Here is a 13,944-nt window from a genome sequence, read left to right as displayed (position 1 = left end):
AAATGAAATGAAACGCTCTGTCAGGCGGGCTGGATTGGCCACATCAGGCTTCCTTAAAAATATGGCGCTGCAAGATGCAAGCTAACTGGAAGCAGCAAGACCCTTGATTTATGTATATTCTTATATATGTGAGAAACGTTCTAAGGGCAGCAAAACCGAATGATTTTATTGTACCGCATTTATACACTTTTATTAATGTATTTATGGGCAGTATATTAAGTTTTAACCAATCTAAAAATCACAAATCAGGCCAATATTACACACAGGACCTTTAAATCACATTGACATTAAATCTTAGTCACCAGCTTCACCTTACCTCTGACTGGTTGCTGAACGTGTTTTCCTCCTAGATAAATCAGAGGATGATCTTGAAAGGGAGTCCCAGTTGCTTGAATGCCGCCTGACACTGACAGAAGAGCGCAACGCCGTCATGGTACCGTCAGCTGGAAGTGGCATCCCAGGCGCCCCAGTAACACGGTGTGTGCGGGTTTTTATATCTATTTGCACGCGTCTTATTTATTGGCAGAAGTTAACCAAGGAAAGTGACAGTTGAGTTTAATTTTAATCTTTGACAGTGTCATGTTTGAAAATCCTCCCTAGTTCATGTGCATGTTAAGGATAAATATTATAACTTAGAATGATTATGTTACATAGTAGCTGATATTTTTATTTGAAAAGAAAGCGCAAAGTGCTAATTTAAATGCCATTTAAAGTGTTTGCAGTATAATTAGAACTGAACTTAACCAGTCCAGACACATACAGGAACAAAAAATAGAATAGAAACATACGCTTTTTTAAAATAAATATATATATAGTTAGTGATGGGGAAAACTAGACTTTCGCATGTTCAGCCATCACCTTTTTTTCCCCCTTTGCTGCTGCTTGAAGACAGCAGCCTTGTGAGAGTTGGGACGAACTGTTGCTCACTCATGCCGTTTCCCCCCCACAGGGTTCCCGTCCCCGGCATGGAGACCCACATTGCCGTCTTGTTCCTGGACCTCAACGGTAACGGAGCTCCTCTGTCGCTCTCACGGCCGCTCCCACCAGCACCTCACCGTCTCTCCCTTCTCCCCGTCCAGCCGAAGACTTTCACCAGTCCTGCCAGTCGGCCCCGCTGGCCGGGGGTCTGGACGCCCCGCTCGACGACGAGGACGACGATGAGTTCTTCGACCTTCACATCGTGAAACACTTTGACTCAGAGGTGAAGGGCTCCATTGTGAGAGTTATTCAACCACTACGTTGGAGGTTGACATTCAAAGTAAAGTGTGTAACATTTTGAGATTTTGAGAGGAAACGGCGACATCAAGTGGTTAAGTTTTAAGATTGCAGCGCTCTTTCACTCTCCCTACCCCTACTGAGCTTGCCAGTGAACTACAGTGGCCTGAGCACTCAAACCTGGATACTTCGTCCACCTTCTTCTTCATTGGTTTATGTCGACATTCAGCCTAAATACGGAAAGCTCGGTCTGGTGGGCTGGATTGTCCACACCAGGCTTCCTTAGAAATATGGTAGCTAAGCTAACTGGAAGCCAGACCCTTGCTCTATGTATGTTCTTGTATATTTATAAGAACTGTTCCATAGGTAGGAAAACCAAATGGCTTTTATTGTACTGCTGTTATAAACTTTTATTAATGTTTTTGTATATTAAGCTTTTTACCAATATAAAAATCAGACATCGTGCCAAATTTACACATTGAACCTGTAACACTAACCTGGTTGTTTTGATGCCTTTTTTTAAAAAAAAAAACCAAAACCAAAACAAAACTGTGGTCCAGGTGAAGGTGGAGGCTTCCTGGGACTCGACGGTCCACGAGTGCCCGCAGCTGAGCCGCGTCACGCCACCGGAGCAGCGGGTTTACCTGACGGTCAAGGCAGTGGTCCAGCTGAGCCACCCGGCCCACATGCAGCTGGTGCTCAGGAAACGCATTTGCGTCAGCGTCGTCGGGAGACAGGTGGGTGAGCGGTCAGTGTGCCGCCTTTCCTCCTGTCTTCCTTTCCAACCAGCGGGGAAAAGAAGAAAACCTCGGCTGGAGCGGGTTTGCTGTCTGCAGTGGTGGGGAGGAAGCGGTTACATATGATCGTTATGTAATGTAACTGCAAAATAAAGATAATCGTAATGAGTTACATTACTAAAAAAAAAAATTGTGTAATTAAATTACAGTTCCTTGTGGAATTGTTTGCGATTACAATTTTAATTACATCTGACCAATTTTTCTCCCCCCCAAAAAAATTGAAATTTAAAGTTTGATGCTATTCTAACGCTTCTGATGGATTTGCAGCAAAAATTGGCAAAAATGGATAGAACACATACTTTTGAAAAATGTGCTAAAAAATTAAATGGGTTAATTGAGCGCTGAATTAAATGTTAAATAGTTAGTTGTATATCAGAATGATCCCACAGTAAAAAGTGGTTTTATAGTTTGACCTTGTTATGGCTCTTATTTTGTTGTTGTTGTTGTTGTTTTGAGTACTGCTGGAAGCTCAACACTGTCAGGTCGAAACAGTTGAGAGCATTAATTGCAATTTAGACAAGTCATCAGAATGTAATCAGTTACATTACACTATGATAGAGTAATTGAAATAGACTACTATTACATTAAGTAACTTTTAATTGTAATCGATTACATTTGCCAAGTAACCTTTTGCCGCAGGGTTTCGCTCAGAGCCTGCTGAAGAGGATGTCCCCGCGCAGCAACATCCCCGGCTGCGGAGTCACCTTCGAAATTGTCTCCAACATCCCAGGGGTGAGTTGAATAACGTTGAATAACTTTGGTACTTTCACATTTAAATGCACTTGTTAGCGTTAGCTGTCCTGATATGGGAGTTGGTCAACCTGCAGAATGATTTCATTCAGCCTGTGACTACTATTTGGTTGCTCTTTGGTGACATGGTTACGCTATCAGTGTAAAAACATCTGACTTTTCGATTGGATTTTTGTGCATGTTTGCATGGACGCTAAAAAAGATCGTAGGCTCAATCGGATTAAAATGCGTCGCGTGAACTCGTCAAACGTGAAGTTTCTGATCTCATTAAGCAACTTATTCCTTTCCACTTCCTGCTCGGTGTGAAATGGCCTTCATCGGCACGCGCGGTGGTGGAACCACAATGCATTTGCGGCTTTGCAACGACCGGAAGGGAGGGGGTGGACATTAAGTTTAATGCGTCTCAATCAAGGGCGTAGGAGGGAGTTTTACACGTATCTGAATGCTGGCAGATCCAGGACTGCCTTGCACAGTAATATGTCGTACGTAATTACACCGTAAAACATTCACTAGAAGCTGTGGGTTCTTTTTCTTTTCTTTTTTCAAAGGTTTCTTGGAAAGAGAGGGTTGTGCACATTGAGATAGTTCGAGTTTAAAGGCCTGTGGGAATTCTTTCTGTCCCATCGGTGGCCAACACTTTAGTGTGAGTCCTGGTGTGTTAGCTGAGAACAACTGTGACAGCTGGACATCCCATCACTTTATAAAATCGCTATTTTGTGGGGGCACAGATACGCACAACTTGAATTATTCCACCTGGGGAAGTTGGTTTGAACAGCTGTCACAGTGGCGCACAGTAACATCGAACATATAACGCTGAGGGAATTCCTCTTAGGAGATAAAATGGCTCAATATCTCATCTCAACATTCTCAGAGTGTCTTAACAAAACTTTCTTATTTTGCTTCATTTTAAACGTGCTGCCACATTGAAACTTCAAGGTGTTGCCTTCACTGACACTATGAACTGGGCCATAATACTGTAACAGAACGGATCGTAATACAAGTCAATAGCTTGTGTTACAAACAGGCCGTTACAAGTCTAACTAATTCCATTTTTTCCCCATTTGAAAATATTTAAAGTGCTTAAAAAAAAACAACTAACTAAATGGTGACGGGATGCAACCAAGCCGATAAATATATTGTTGTAATGGCAAAAAGCCACGTGACACAGCTGTTTTTTCCATGACGTCTGGTGGCACTGCAGAGGCGCAGCTGCACCAATATATAGAACGAACAGTCGAGGGATAAAGTCGAAGTCTGCTGTAGTTGTTTATTCAGCCGTAATTGCATTTCCCCTGCAGTACCTCTGAGAGATGGTATCTGCCGCCATCTCATCATCAGCGGAAGCCTCGAAAAGACAGTCGTAAAAAAAAGAAACGGCTAAATATAGTGGTAAACTCCGAAAACCCTCGCAGGACTGATTCATCATTATTAGCAATAATGATGATGTACGATGTCATCATCGTACATCATCATTATTGCTAACGCGCTGATATCACATTTTTACAGAACAAGTAGAGTACGTAAGTAAATTGCACTGTGTAATATGAACAAAAACTTGATTCACTTCAAAAGTTTTACTGCAGTATAAACACAAATTTAACAAAATGTGTTATTTACATAAAGTACATACACAAGTGGTATCGGTGTTGTGGTATCGCCACATGTTTTACAAGCACACGTTGAGTACTCAATCCCAGTATCGGTACCGATATCGGGTATCGCTACATCCCTAATCATTATAATTATTGACCTTTACTCATGCCGGTAAGGCAAGTGAAAACCAGTTCTCATTTAGATTAACAACCCGAGTCAGGGGCACCAGCGACAACATAACGCACATTCAAAGAGACTCAGCTAGCAGCAGCAGCGACGATCCGATCGAGAGCTGTCGTCCAGTCCCACCGCGTCTCCAACGCCTGTCCCTCTTGCTGCCGCAGGACATCCACGGCCCCGAGGACCGGGAGATGTTGGCCCGCTTGGCCGCCAGCACCGACAGCAACCAGTCGGCTGACAGCGAGGCGGCCATCGAAAAATACCTGCGCAGCGTCCTGGCGGTGGAGAACATCCTCACCCTGGACAGACTCCGACAGGTCGGCCGCCGGTTTGCTTCCTTGAGTTTTGAAGGAATTTCAGATTACCAAGACGTCGAATAACCCTGTATTATTTAGTTTCACTCAGAACATGGTAAAGGTCCAGTGTGTAAAATTTGACTAGATTTATGATTTTTATATTGGTAAAATCTTGGTATACTGCCCATAAATACATTTGCAAAAGTGTACAATAAAAGTTATTTGGTTTTCTTACCCAAAGAATGGTTCTTATTTATATATATATTTATATAAGAATATATATAGAGCAAGGGTGACCATATTTCTAAGGAAGCCCGTGTGGAGGTGTGTGCAGGCCACTGTAGTTCACTGGCAAACTCGAGAGGGCGAAAAAACGCTACAATCTCAAATGTAACCACCTGATGTCGCTGTTTCCTCTCAAAATCTGCAGATATTACACACTTGACCTTTAATTCCTTAGATTAAAGTTTAAATACTCAATTTATTTTTACCACCGTTGTGTTTTTGATCAGGAGCTGGAACATTTATTCATTTATCAAAAAAACATATCCAACTTTAGAGCATTGAAATATAGGAATGTTCTAATTCTTTCTCTCCACTGCGTGTGTGTGTGTCCAGGAGGTAGCTGTGACAGAGCAGCTGGCAGTGGGAGGGAGAGCTCCTCCGCAACGCTGCCTGAGTTCTCCAAACATCAGCCGGGTAAGTGGAGACCATGCATGTATTATAGGAACTGGATATGGTATGACGCAGGGCAAACAGAGAGGGACGTTGTCTCATTTCGTATAGTGGGGTGAGCAGATTTCATGATACCGAAAATGGGACACTTTGCACGTGGCTATAGCGCACGTGAGGTTATAGACGCAGATATTGGATGGACCTTTTTTTTCTTTCTTTTTTTTTGTTAGCGTGTAGGACTCATTCTCACAACATAGCAGAATGATATATCATATATTGCATAATCGCCGAAGTCATTTTTTTGGCGAAAACGTTTAATATGATTTAGGCAACTATGCTATGAGGCTAACGATATGTTTCTGCTCCATAAACAAAGTAATAGCATTGGTTTATTTGAGTTATTTTAGTTTATTTGTAGTATATGTAAAGATGTTGCCCACACACAAGCACGCATACACACAGTTGAAACCATTTGCGGGGTGAATTATTCTCTCTATATAGGTTTTGGTTCATGACGGGACCATGATAAGACCACATTCGCTGTGTAATCGTGAGAAACGGGTGACATTTGAAAGCTGTTGGTGGAAACTGGTGGAGCTTTTTTTTTTTTTTTTTTTTTATTAAAGCATCCTGACAAAAACCCTGTCGGGACGCAATAAAATGTCCCCACATATATAAATGTATACATACATACGAGCTCGCTCGCTGAAGTCGGGTGTTGTCACACTTGCCCTCCCTGCCGCTAACCTGCCGCTAACCTGCCTCACTAACACGCCGCTCTGACCCTCTGACCAGCTGTCAGCCAGCAGCCAGGAGCTCTCAGCTTCCACTCATAAGCTCAATGACTTCAAGGTGAGACTGTGTCGCTGTCTGGCCCTCCTGTCTCTCTGAGCCACTTGTGTTGTGATTGCGTGAACCCCCCCCCCCCCCCCCAAGTGCACGAACAAGCACGTCCGCCCTCTCAGCTCACCCTTCACCTCTTTAGCTTCACGTTGGTGCGGTGTCTGTCTGTCTGTCTGTCTGTCTGTGTGGGAGACCTGGTGTACGTGTTGTTTTCTGGTGCTGCCACTAGAGGCCGCTCGAAGCAGACAAGGTGTGGTCTGACTGTGTGTGTGTGTGTGTGTGTGTGTGTGTGTGTGCAGGGCTGGGAGAGCCACCACGACCTGTCTTTGCCGACCTCGTCTCCACGACGCACGCTGACCACCTCCGTGTCCCAGAGCCTGCACCCTGACTCAGGTACTCACTCTGCCCCCTGGTGCTCCTTCGCCGACACTGCCGTCTCATTGTGAGGCCCTGACGTCATCGGACGCGCTGCCACTTTGCTCCGTCGAGTTCTGCATTTCTGCTTATCTCACGTTCCTGCCGCATCTTCACATTCCCTTTTAGCGACGTCTCTTTCTTCCCCTTTCTCTCCCCCCCCCCCCCCTTCCTTTCCTTCTCCACCGGTGCATTCAGGCTACGCTGCGTCTTATCTCCCTTCAGTTAAGGCCGTGCCCCGGCTGCTCAAGTCGCTACTTCCTGGTGGGAAAGACGAAGGCGGAGATGCTGCAGTCGCCCCTCAGCCGGTACGTACGCGCTCGTCCGCTCTGCCGTCGTTGCTCCGTCCTGGAGGCTCCAGGCTCCGCCCCTGCTGTCACCGGTTTATCGGGGACCTTCAATATGGTTTGTCTCAATGCAGCTGAAATCTAAATATACCCTCAACTCATCGTCAGCAGGTCCCATTCTCCTGTTGCCATGGAAACAGGGCTTACGCAGACAGACAAAAAGAAAATGATAAGTTGTGCAAATGTCTCAGTGGCTTGGACAGTTTTGTTTTTTTTTTGGGGGGGGGGGGCTTATAAAAGTGACACATTTCATCATAAATGGGATTAATGTTGTTTTCCAACAGGGAGTGCTGACTGTTTCCTTTGAGTCTCTGCAACAATACCGTGCGTAGGCGAACTGTACTGTGTGTGTGTGTTTCAAAGCGTTTGACTGCGTCAGTTCATTGTTTGTTGTTAATAAGACAAAATAAGAAAACTTAAGCTAATGTAGTTCTCAGTTCTGCACTCTGGATGTGCTGCAAGGACTCCACTGAGATAAACTGCTCTTGGAGACTTGCAGACTGATTCTTACAGTGCGTCGCAAATGCACGAGGTGTCCAAAAACTTTTTTTCCGCCACTGTAATACTTTGCAGAATTATTGCGCAGACTGAGAGTTCAAAAGAAAGTCCAACGCAAAACGGGAAAACGGCTGCACAGCTCATTGAGAGTCTCGTCAAAACAAGTTCACTTCAGGTCAAAGGTGAGGACGAGATGTTCCGAAATATCCAGTAATAATGAATGAAAACGTCACTAAATAGGATCATTTTGTCTCTTTTCTCGGCTAAATTGTCTATTCTTCAGACAAGGTTTGAGCTAGCTGATTTTTTTTTTTTATTCTTACGTTAGCATGTTCCTGACCAAACTTACGGAATGCGACGGATCCAGCGGCACAAAAACAAACTTTATGCAGTAAACCAATACGCCATCAGCGGTTGGAACACTGAATCGGCCGGCATCGTAACAGAGGAAGGAAAAATAAACGCACACGTCGCGCGCGTTTGTGCTCCCGATACCTCATCTGGACCATAAGTAAGGGACAACGGCAGGTTCAGAAAGCACAAAATAAAGTTACTGCGGCATCCCGAGGACAAAGCAGAACGGGACAAAAAATACAAAATATGGTGCAAATCATGTAAAAAAAAAAAAAACACATATCAAAACAAAAAAACGTGTGTGTGTGTGAAGTACTGCGCCCCAGACATGACATGACGGAAGAAAATGAATGAATAGATTCATTAATTCTGGCCACAATATAGAAATAACAAGTGCGCAAAACACTGATTCACCCTCACAAAATATCAATGCGTTTCCACAAAGTACTTATTTGTGGCCATGAAATAGTCTTGTAATAAAGTTGTAATAAAGTATCAAACACGAGCCTAATAATTAAAAAAAACAAAAAAACAACATATTGACAAGATTATTGACAAGAACACAATAGGAAAAGATATTTACCTCAAGGACACCCCCCCCATGTCATGTCTGGGGGCTCCATAAGGCAGAAACAACACAATGTAGGAATACCATGCGTCGAGCATCCTGTAGCCTTTCAAAGATAATAATGACAGAATGCTAAATAACAAGCTCATTGGAATCTCTGCGATGAAGTAGGGCGGCTTCGGATTAATTACAAAAGGTGTTGTAATGTTTAGAGAAACCGTCTGCTGGGTCGACCCAGACTCAGGTCGTGTGACGTCTCTCCAGCGACTGACTGATTGACGGTCCAATAGCAGGTGCGCCGAGGCGACCCAGTTTGAAGCAGGGGACCATTGCGCGCACACACACACACACACACACACACACACACACACACACACACCGCCTTTGTTCCGAAGCCGCCAATCTCCAATCATGCGCCATTGAGAGCTGGGAAACTGCCGCTTCTCACCACAGGCCAAGCGCGACAGCTTCTGATTTGACTGATTATCACCTTGAGCCGCGGGAGGGAGAGTGGGAGGCCAATCAGTGTAAAGTCATGTTTGGTGAAAAGCGTTGAAGTGTCTGGACAAAAAAAAACGAAAGACAAATGCTGGGCTGCCTTGGTGAATTGTCGGGGATCGCTAGCGCCGCGGCTCCAGTACTCACCTGAGGCAGATGTTTGGAAAGGTCAACCACATAAAGGAAGGCAAAACATTAGCATTCCGTCGACGTAAATCTGAGTGGCTGATTGCAGTTGCGATCTCCGTCACCTCGCCTGCCCCTGGAGTTTGCTGCAACAACGTCTTGATTACATCCGCAAACAAATAGGCCTTTGACTTGCACCTGTGATGAGGTGCTAAAGATGTTTGTTTTCTATTTACAATCAAGAATAAAGCATTGCATATGGAACCCGTGACTGTTAAGTATGTATAGCGACTCATTTGAAACAGGATATAACTAAATCAAAACAATATGATTGCACATGTGCACAAAGGAACGACTTAAGGGTACAGTGTGTAAAATTCTGCCATCTAGTGGTCAGATTGTAGATTGCAGCGTTTATTTGCCTACCCTCCCTCTTCCAAGTGCAAACCTGGATACCTCGTCTAGCTTCTTCCTCATCTGTTTATTAGAGAGTGTGAGCGGTCACCCTAAATACAAAACGCACTGTCAGGCAGGAGGATTGTCCACACCGGGTTTCCTTAGAAAAATGGCGGTGCAAGATGGCAGCTAACTGGGAGCAGTTAGCCTTTGCTATTTTTATATTCTTAGAACTGTGATAAGGGTAAGAAAGCCAAAGAACTTTTTTTTTTGCACTGTGGGTATACACTTCTATCGATATATTTATGTGAAGTACGTATATTAAGCTTTTAACCAACACAAAAAATCATAAATTACGCAGTGGACCTTTGAAATGTGCTTAAGAAAATTGTTGAAATGATCACTTGCTCATCAAAGTCAAAAAAATGTTGTTGATTAATGCACCCAGCAATAGTCCAACAACCCAGCAATAGTCCAACAACAATCCTAAAGTTATTAAAGGTCTTGGTGGGAAAGTTGGAGGTATAAAATGATGAGATATTAAACCCTAGAAACAAAACCGCTCTGTATTTAATCAGCGCATGGATCGCACTCGGGGTTCAAACTGTTAATGGATGCCGAGTACAGATGAATGATTATGAGCGCAATTCTACTTGTAGTCCAGCTACCTTGATTGAATTACAAGCGATTATCTGTCGGGAGTGGCCTGATGAACAAATGTTTTTATCGAACTTTCTACATCCCACTTTAACATTGAGACTGCTGATTACAGCAGTGCCGAAACCTTAGCAAAAACCACCGTCCTTATTGGAATATATTGATTTGCGGAACGGATCACAGCTCTGAGCGTGTCCTTGCACGGTCGTACAATGTGACATATCGCCGCCGGCCAGGTTAACTCCTCCCATTATGCAATCCATGAGGCCGCCGGAGGAAAACCCCGCGCGGTGATTTTCACCCTGCAGTATCTGCAAGCCTTCTATTCCCAAGCATAGATTAACTCCCTTTCTCTGCCGGCTTCATCCGAGCCTGAGCTTCAGCGATGCCACAGCACTGCTAATCACTTCTTTACACAAACTCGACAGGCTCATTATGATTTCCAGATCCTCCCAGTTATATCGGACCGAAAAGGCAAGCTCAGGATTTTAAGAGTGACACTTGACAGACGGACGGCGTGTTTTATTTTGAAAAAAAATGTTATTTCTGTCACAGGGTTTGCCGTGCATCATGGTGCAGTCGGCCACTATTGAAGAGGGCTTGAGCAAGCAGCAGCAGCAGCCAGTAAGTTTTCCAGTCACAGTGGTTTTTGATGGCCTCGACATGGCAGGGTTGTTGTACATTGGTGAAAGAAAAGCATGTGTTACTTTGTGCTGAAACCTTTTAATCTCTAGCACATCTTGTTTCATTAGAGTACTTTTGAGCCTTTTGGTGGTAAAATGGTGCTAAAGTCACATTACACGATTCCTTTTTGTAACATTCCAAAGTTCCTGAACTTCATGCAATCATTGATTGTGACTATAGTAACTTTTTGTCTTTACTTACTAATTTGTTTGTTCATTCATATTAAAGTCATTTAAGACCCCAACAGACCAATAAGTAAAATAGTAAAATAAGTAAATAAAGGTGTTGTTTTGCACAATTTGTGTTCTTTTCACCAATATGTTGCAGGACATTTTACAGGTCGCATTAATCTAAAAAAAAAAAAAAAAAAGAGAGAGAGCACTGCACTGCTTGCTTAAAATTCAGATGTCAGACCTGTATCCCAGCTTCTGCATTACCATTGTTTTCGCGGTTTTCCTTTCAGGTACCGATCCAAGAAATCATTCCTTCGGACTTCGAAACAGAGAGCCCTAAATTGATGACCCTCCCGCCATCAATCATCCCAGAGTCAGAAGACCCGAGCCCCAACCTGCTGAGTGAAGCGTCGAGTGGTTACATTTCAACAAGCCTGTCCACTGCCACACTGTCGGACGTGTATACACTCAGTTGGGACCTGCCTCCGTTGTCCCCCGGAGTCGATGACGTTGAGGCAGTAATGGATAAAGGTGACTATGACGGTGAAGTCACTCCCCCTCAGTCTGTTCACCCAGGCCAGGCAGAATCTCATGATTCAGTGCCGGTGTCAAAAGAAGTAGCATCTTGGAAAATGACTGAGTCCACCCATTTGGAATCAAGCGACACTCCTCCAGATTCTGGCCTAAACCACCAGGATGCAAATATGCCTTCGGCAGTCAGATTAAAGGATCAAGAGTCTGATTCAGATATACCATGCCAACGAGAACACAAGGAGCACTCATTAGTACGACACTCTGCATCGGAACAAATGAACAACACGGAGACACTTGAAGATTCACTTTTAGAATCCTTGCCAGAAACCGAACAGACTGATGTTTTGCAAAAGGAACCCTTTGATTTAGAAAACTCTCAGAAAGAGGGAGAGGTCAGGGCGATCACAGTTGACACAGAAGCTGCTCATTCAGTCTGTAACGTGAGCATGGCAACTGCTCAGGAAGTTGAATCAGAAACTGCAATGTCAGAGACGCAGCTGCCCGACCAAGACAACCCAACGTTCGCCAAGGCTCAAAATCTCGACACACACCAAAGCCAAGATGTACCAAAAGTGTTGGAACCAACTGTTGACTCAACAGGAAGTCTTGGTCTCAAAGCACAGGGTACTTCTGAATCCTCCAAGCCAAATGGAACCAAAGCTACGGCTTTATCCTCGACTACGGATGAATCTGAGGTGGAGACATCGACTGATGTATCCGTCAAAGCTGGCCCAGATCCAGATCCTTCCCAACCCGGGGGCCTACCTTCCAAACCCAACACCTTGGTGGCGAACCCTTTCAAAATCCAGAAGGTGAAGTCTTCAGATCTCCATAGCTTTCAAGGCATCATTAAGAAAGGCGAGGATGAATCGGAGCAGTTGGATCCAGACAGCAGCCTCGGGGCAGGGAACACACTTGCTGTGCCAATGGAAAGTCTGGAAATCATCTCCGACTCGGAAGAAGGAGACGCTGCCGGGACTGTTCTTCCCGACTGGTTAAAAGAAGGGGAGTTTGTCACTGTTGGGACCAACAAATGTGGCACCGTGCGCTATGTTGGACCGACAGATTTTGCGGAAGGTACCTGGGTGGGAGTGGAACTCGAAACACCAGCAGGTAGGTAAACTCAACTACCAATACGTACCCCTGATGAATTCCCCTTGCGATGCCGTTGGCTTACATCGAAAACAAACGTTTCCTCCTCCAGGAAAAAATGACGGTTCAGTGGGCGGCAAGCACTACTTCCACTGTAACCCGGGATACGGCGTGCTGGTGAGGCCCAACCGGGTGACCAGAGGTGGGACCAAGCGCCGTCGCCAGCAGCAGCAGCAGCGGCGCAGTGCCAACCTCTCTGGATCCAGCCCAAACCTGGCTGCCCTCACCGCTCTCGCCAAAGGTGAGGGCGCTGGGGCATTGGGCAGCCGCGGTAGAGGGGAAAACCGCAAGTCCTGGCACACGTAAAGTCACCGGCTCGGCGCCTGGCGAAGTTTAAAGGGCACTGCGATGGGCACTGGTTGACTTGTGAGAAGGACGGCAATTCTACTGGAGTTGATCAATGAATATCTTCAACAAAATTGTCTTCGGCTCAGCTTGGTTGACGACTTAGATAAGTCACTCCTCGTCGTTTGACGAACCATCCCCTCATCATGCTTATGTACTCGATTTCTACATAAAGCAATTAATAATTTAACACTACAGATATATACCGAATGTTTTATAAAAAATAAAAAAAAAAGTATTTTGCGGTTCTTAAAATCTTAAAGTTTTTATTGATTTTAAAACAACAGCGTCAGAACATGTTGATGTGTTTGTACTTCTACCTGAATAAGGTCACTGAATGTGGAAAAGGTCAGCATGTATTGTACAGCTTGTAGCTAATGTTGCATGGCTGGCACTCCCCCCCCCCCTTTTTTTTTTTTTTCCATGTGCCTTGGATATCATGACTACTGCTCAACAATTGTGCCTTAACAATCTACCATCAAATTGAATGTTGATGGCCAGTTGAGGTCTTAACTGTGAGAGTGAATTCCCTCTTGTTAAAATAAACAAAATTTGCACTCCTGTATGACAAATTCCCTGTTTTATCATCACCTTTGGCAGCGAAAGTCTTTTCTGAGTCAATAAGCCGCAGTGTTTGCGTCCCCACTGATTGTACTGTATTTGAATATGATAGGGGTCTTTGGGTTTAGTTGTAATATGTTTGGTATTTATTGTATTAATTTCCATTCAGGCTCACCAGCGGGACAGCCTGAATTCTTATTTATTTGAAATAAGAAATTGATCAACTTTTTTTTGTAATATTTAATAAATGTATTGTGTTTTCAACCAGTTTTGTGATGTGTTTATAGA

The 13,944-nt window shown here is 44.3% G+C and overlaps 1 protein-coding gene across 4 annotated transcripts in view; it reads left to right on the top strand.

Moving 5' to 3' along the window:
• LOC142896037 (kinesin-like protein KIF13B) overlaps positions 1 to 13,920 on the top strand; it is a 32,657-nt gene extending 18,737 nt beyond the window's left edge. The window contains exons 29-41 of one of the 4 annotated variants that reach the window (XM_076037477.1): positions 351 to 477; positions 950 to 1,005; positions 1,080 to 1,201; positions 1,776 to 1,952; positions 2,652 to 2,744; positions 4,700 to 4,852; positions 5,450 to 5,530; positions 6,302 to 6,358; positions 6,649 to 6,742; positions 6,989 to 7,071; positions 10,763 to 10,831; positions 11,355 to 12,711; positions 12,803 to 13,920. In XM_076037477.1, the coding sequence (XP_075893592.1) occupies positions 351 to 477; positions 950 to 1,005; positions 1,080 to 1,201; positions 1,776 to 1,952; positions 2,652 to 2,744; positions 4,700 to 4,852; positions 5,450 to 5,530; positions 6,302 to 6,358; positions 6,649 to 6,742; positions 6,989 to 7,071; positions 10,763 to 10,831; positions 11,355 to 12,711; positions 12,803 to 13,056 (2,723 nt within the window). In that variant the 3' untranslated portion in view covers positions 13,057 to 13,920. Of the gene's footprint in view, positions 1 to 350; positions 478 to 949; positions 1,006 to 1,079; positions 1,202 to 1,775; positions 1,953 to 2,651; positions 2,745 to 4,699; positions 4,853 to 5,449; positions 5,531 to 6,301; positions 6,359 to 6,648; positions 6,743 to 6,961; positions 7,072 to 10,762; positions 10,832 to 11,354; positions 12,712 to 12,802 lie in introns of all 4 variants that reach the window. The other 3 variants (XM_076037476.1, XM_076037479.1, XM_076037478.1) reach the window with 3 other exon arrangements.
• Positions 13,921 to 13,944: the final 24 nt, after the last annotated feature.

The sequence above is a fragment of the Nelusetta ayraudi genome, unplaced genomic scaffold, assembly GCF_046127955.1.
Source record: "Nelusetta ayraudi isolate G7.1 ecotype Tasmania unplaced genomic scaffold, CSIRO-AGI_Nayr_v1 ptg000052l, whole genome shotgun sequence".
Taxonomy (NCBI): domain Eukaryota; kingdom Metazoa; phylum Chordata; class Actinopteri; order Tetraodontiformes; family Monacanthidae; genus Nelusetta; species Nelusetta ayraudi.
This window is presented reverse-complemented; position numbering and strand designations above follow the sequence as displayed.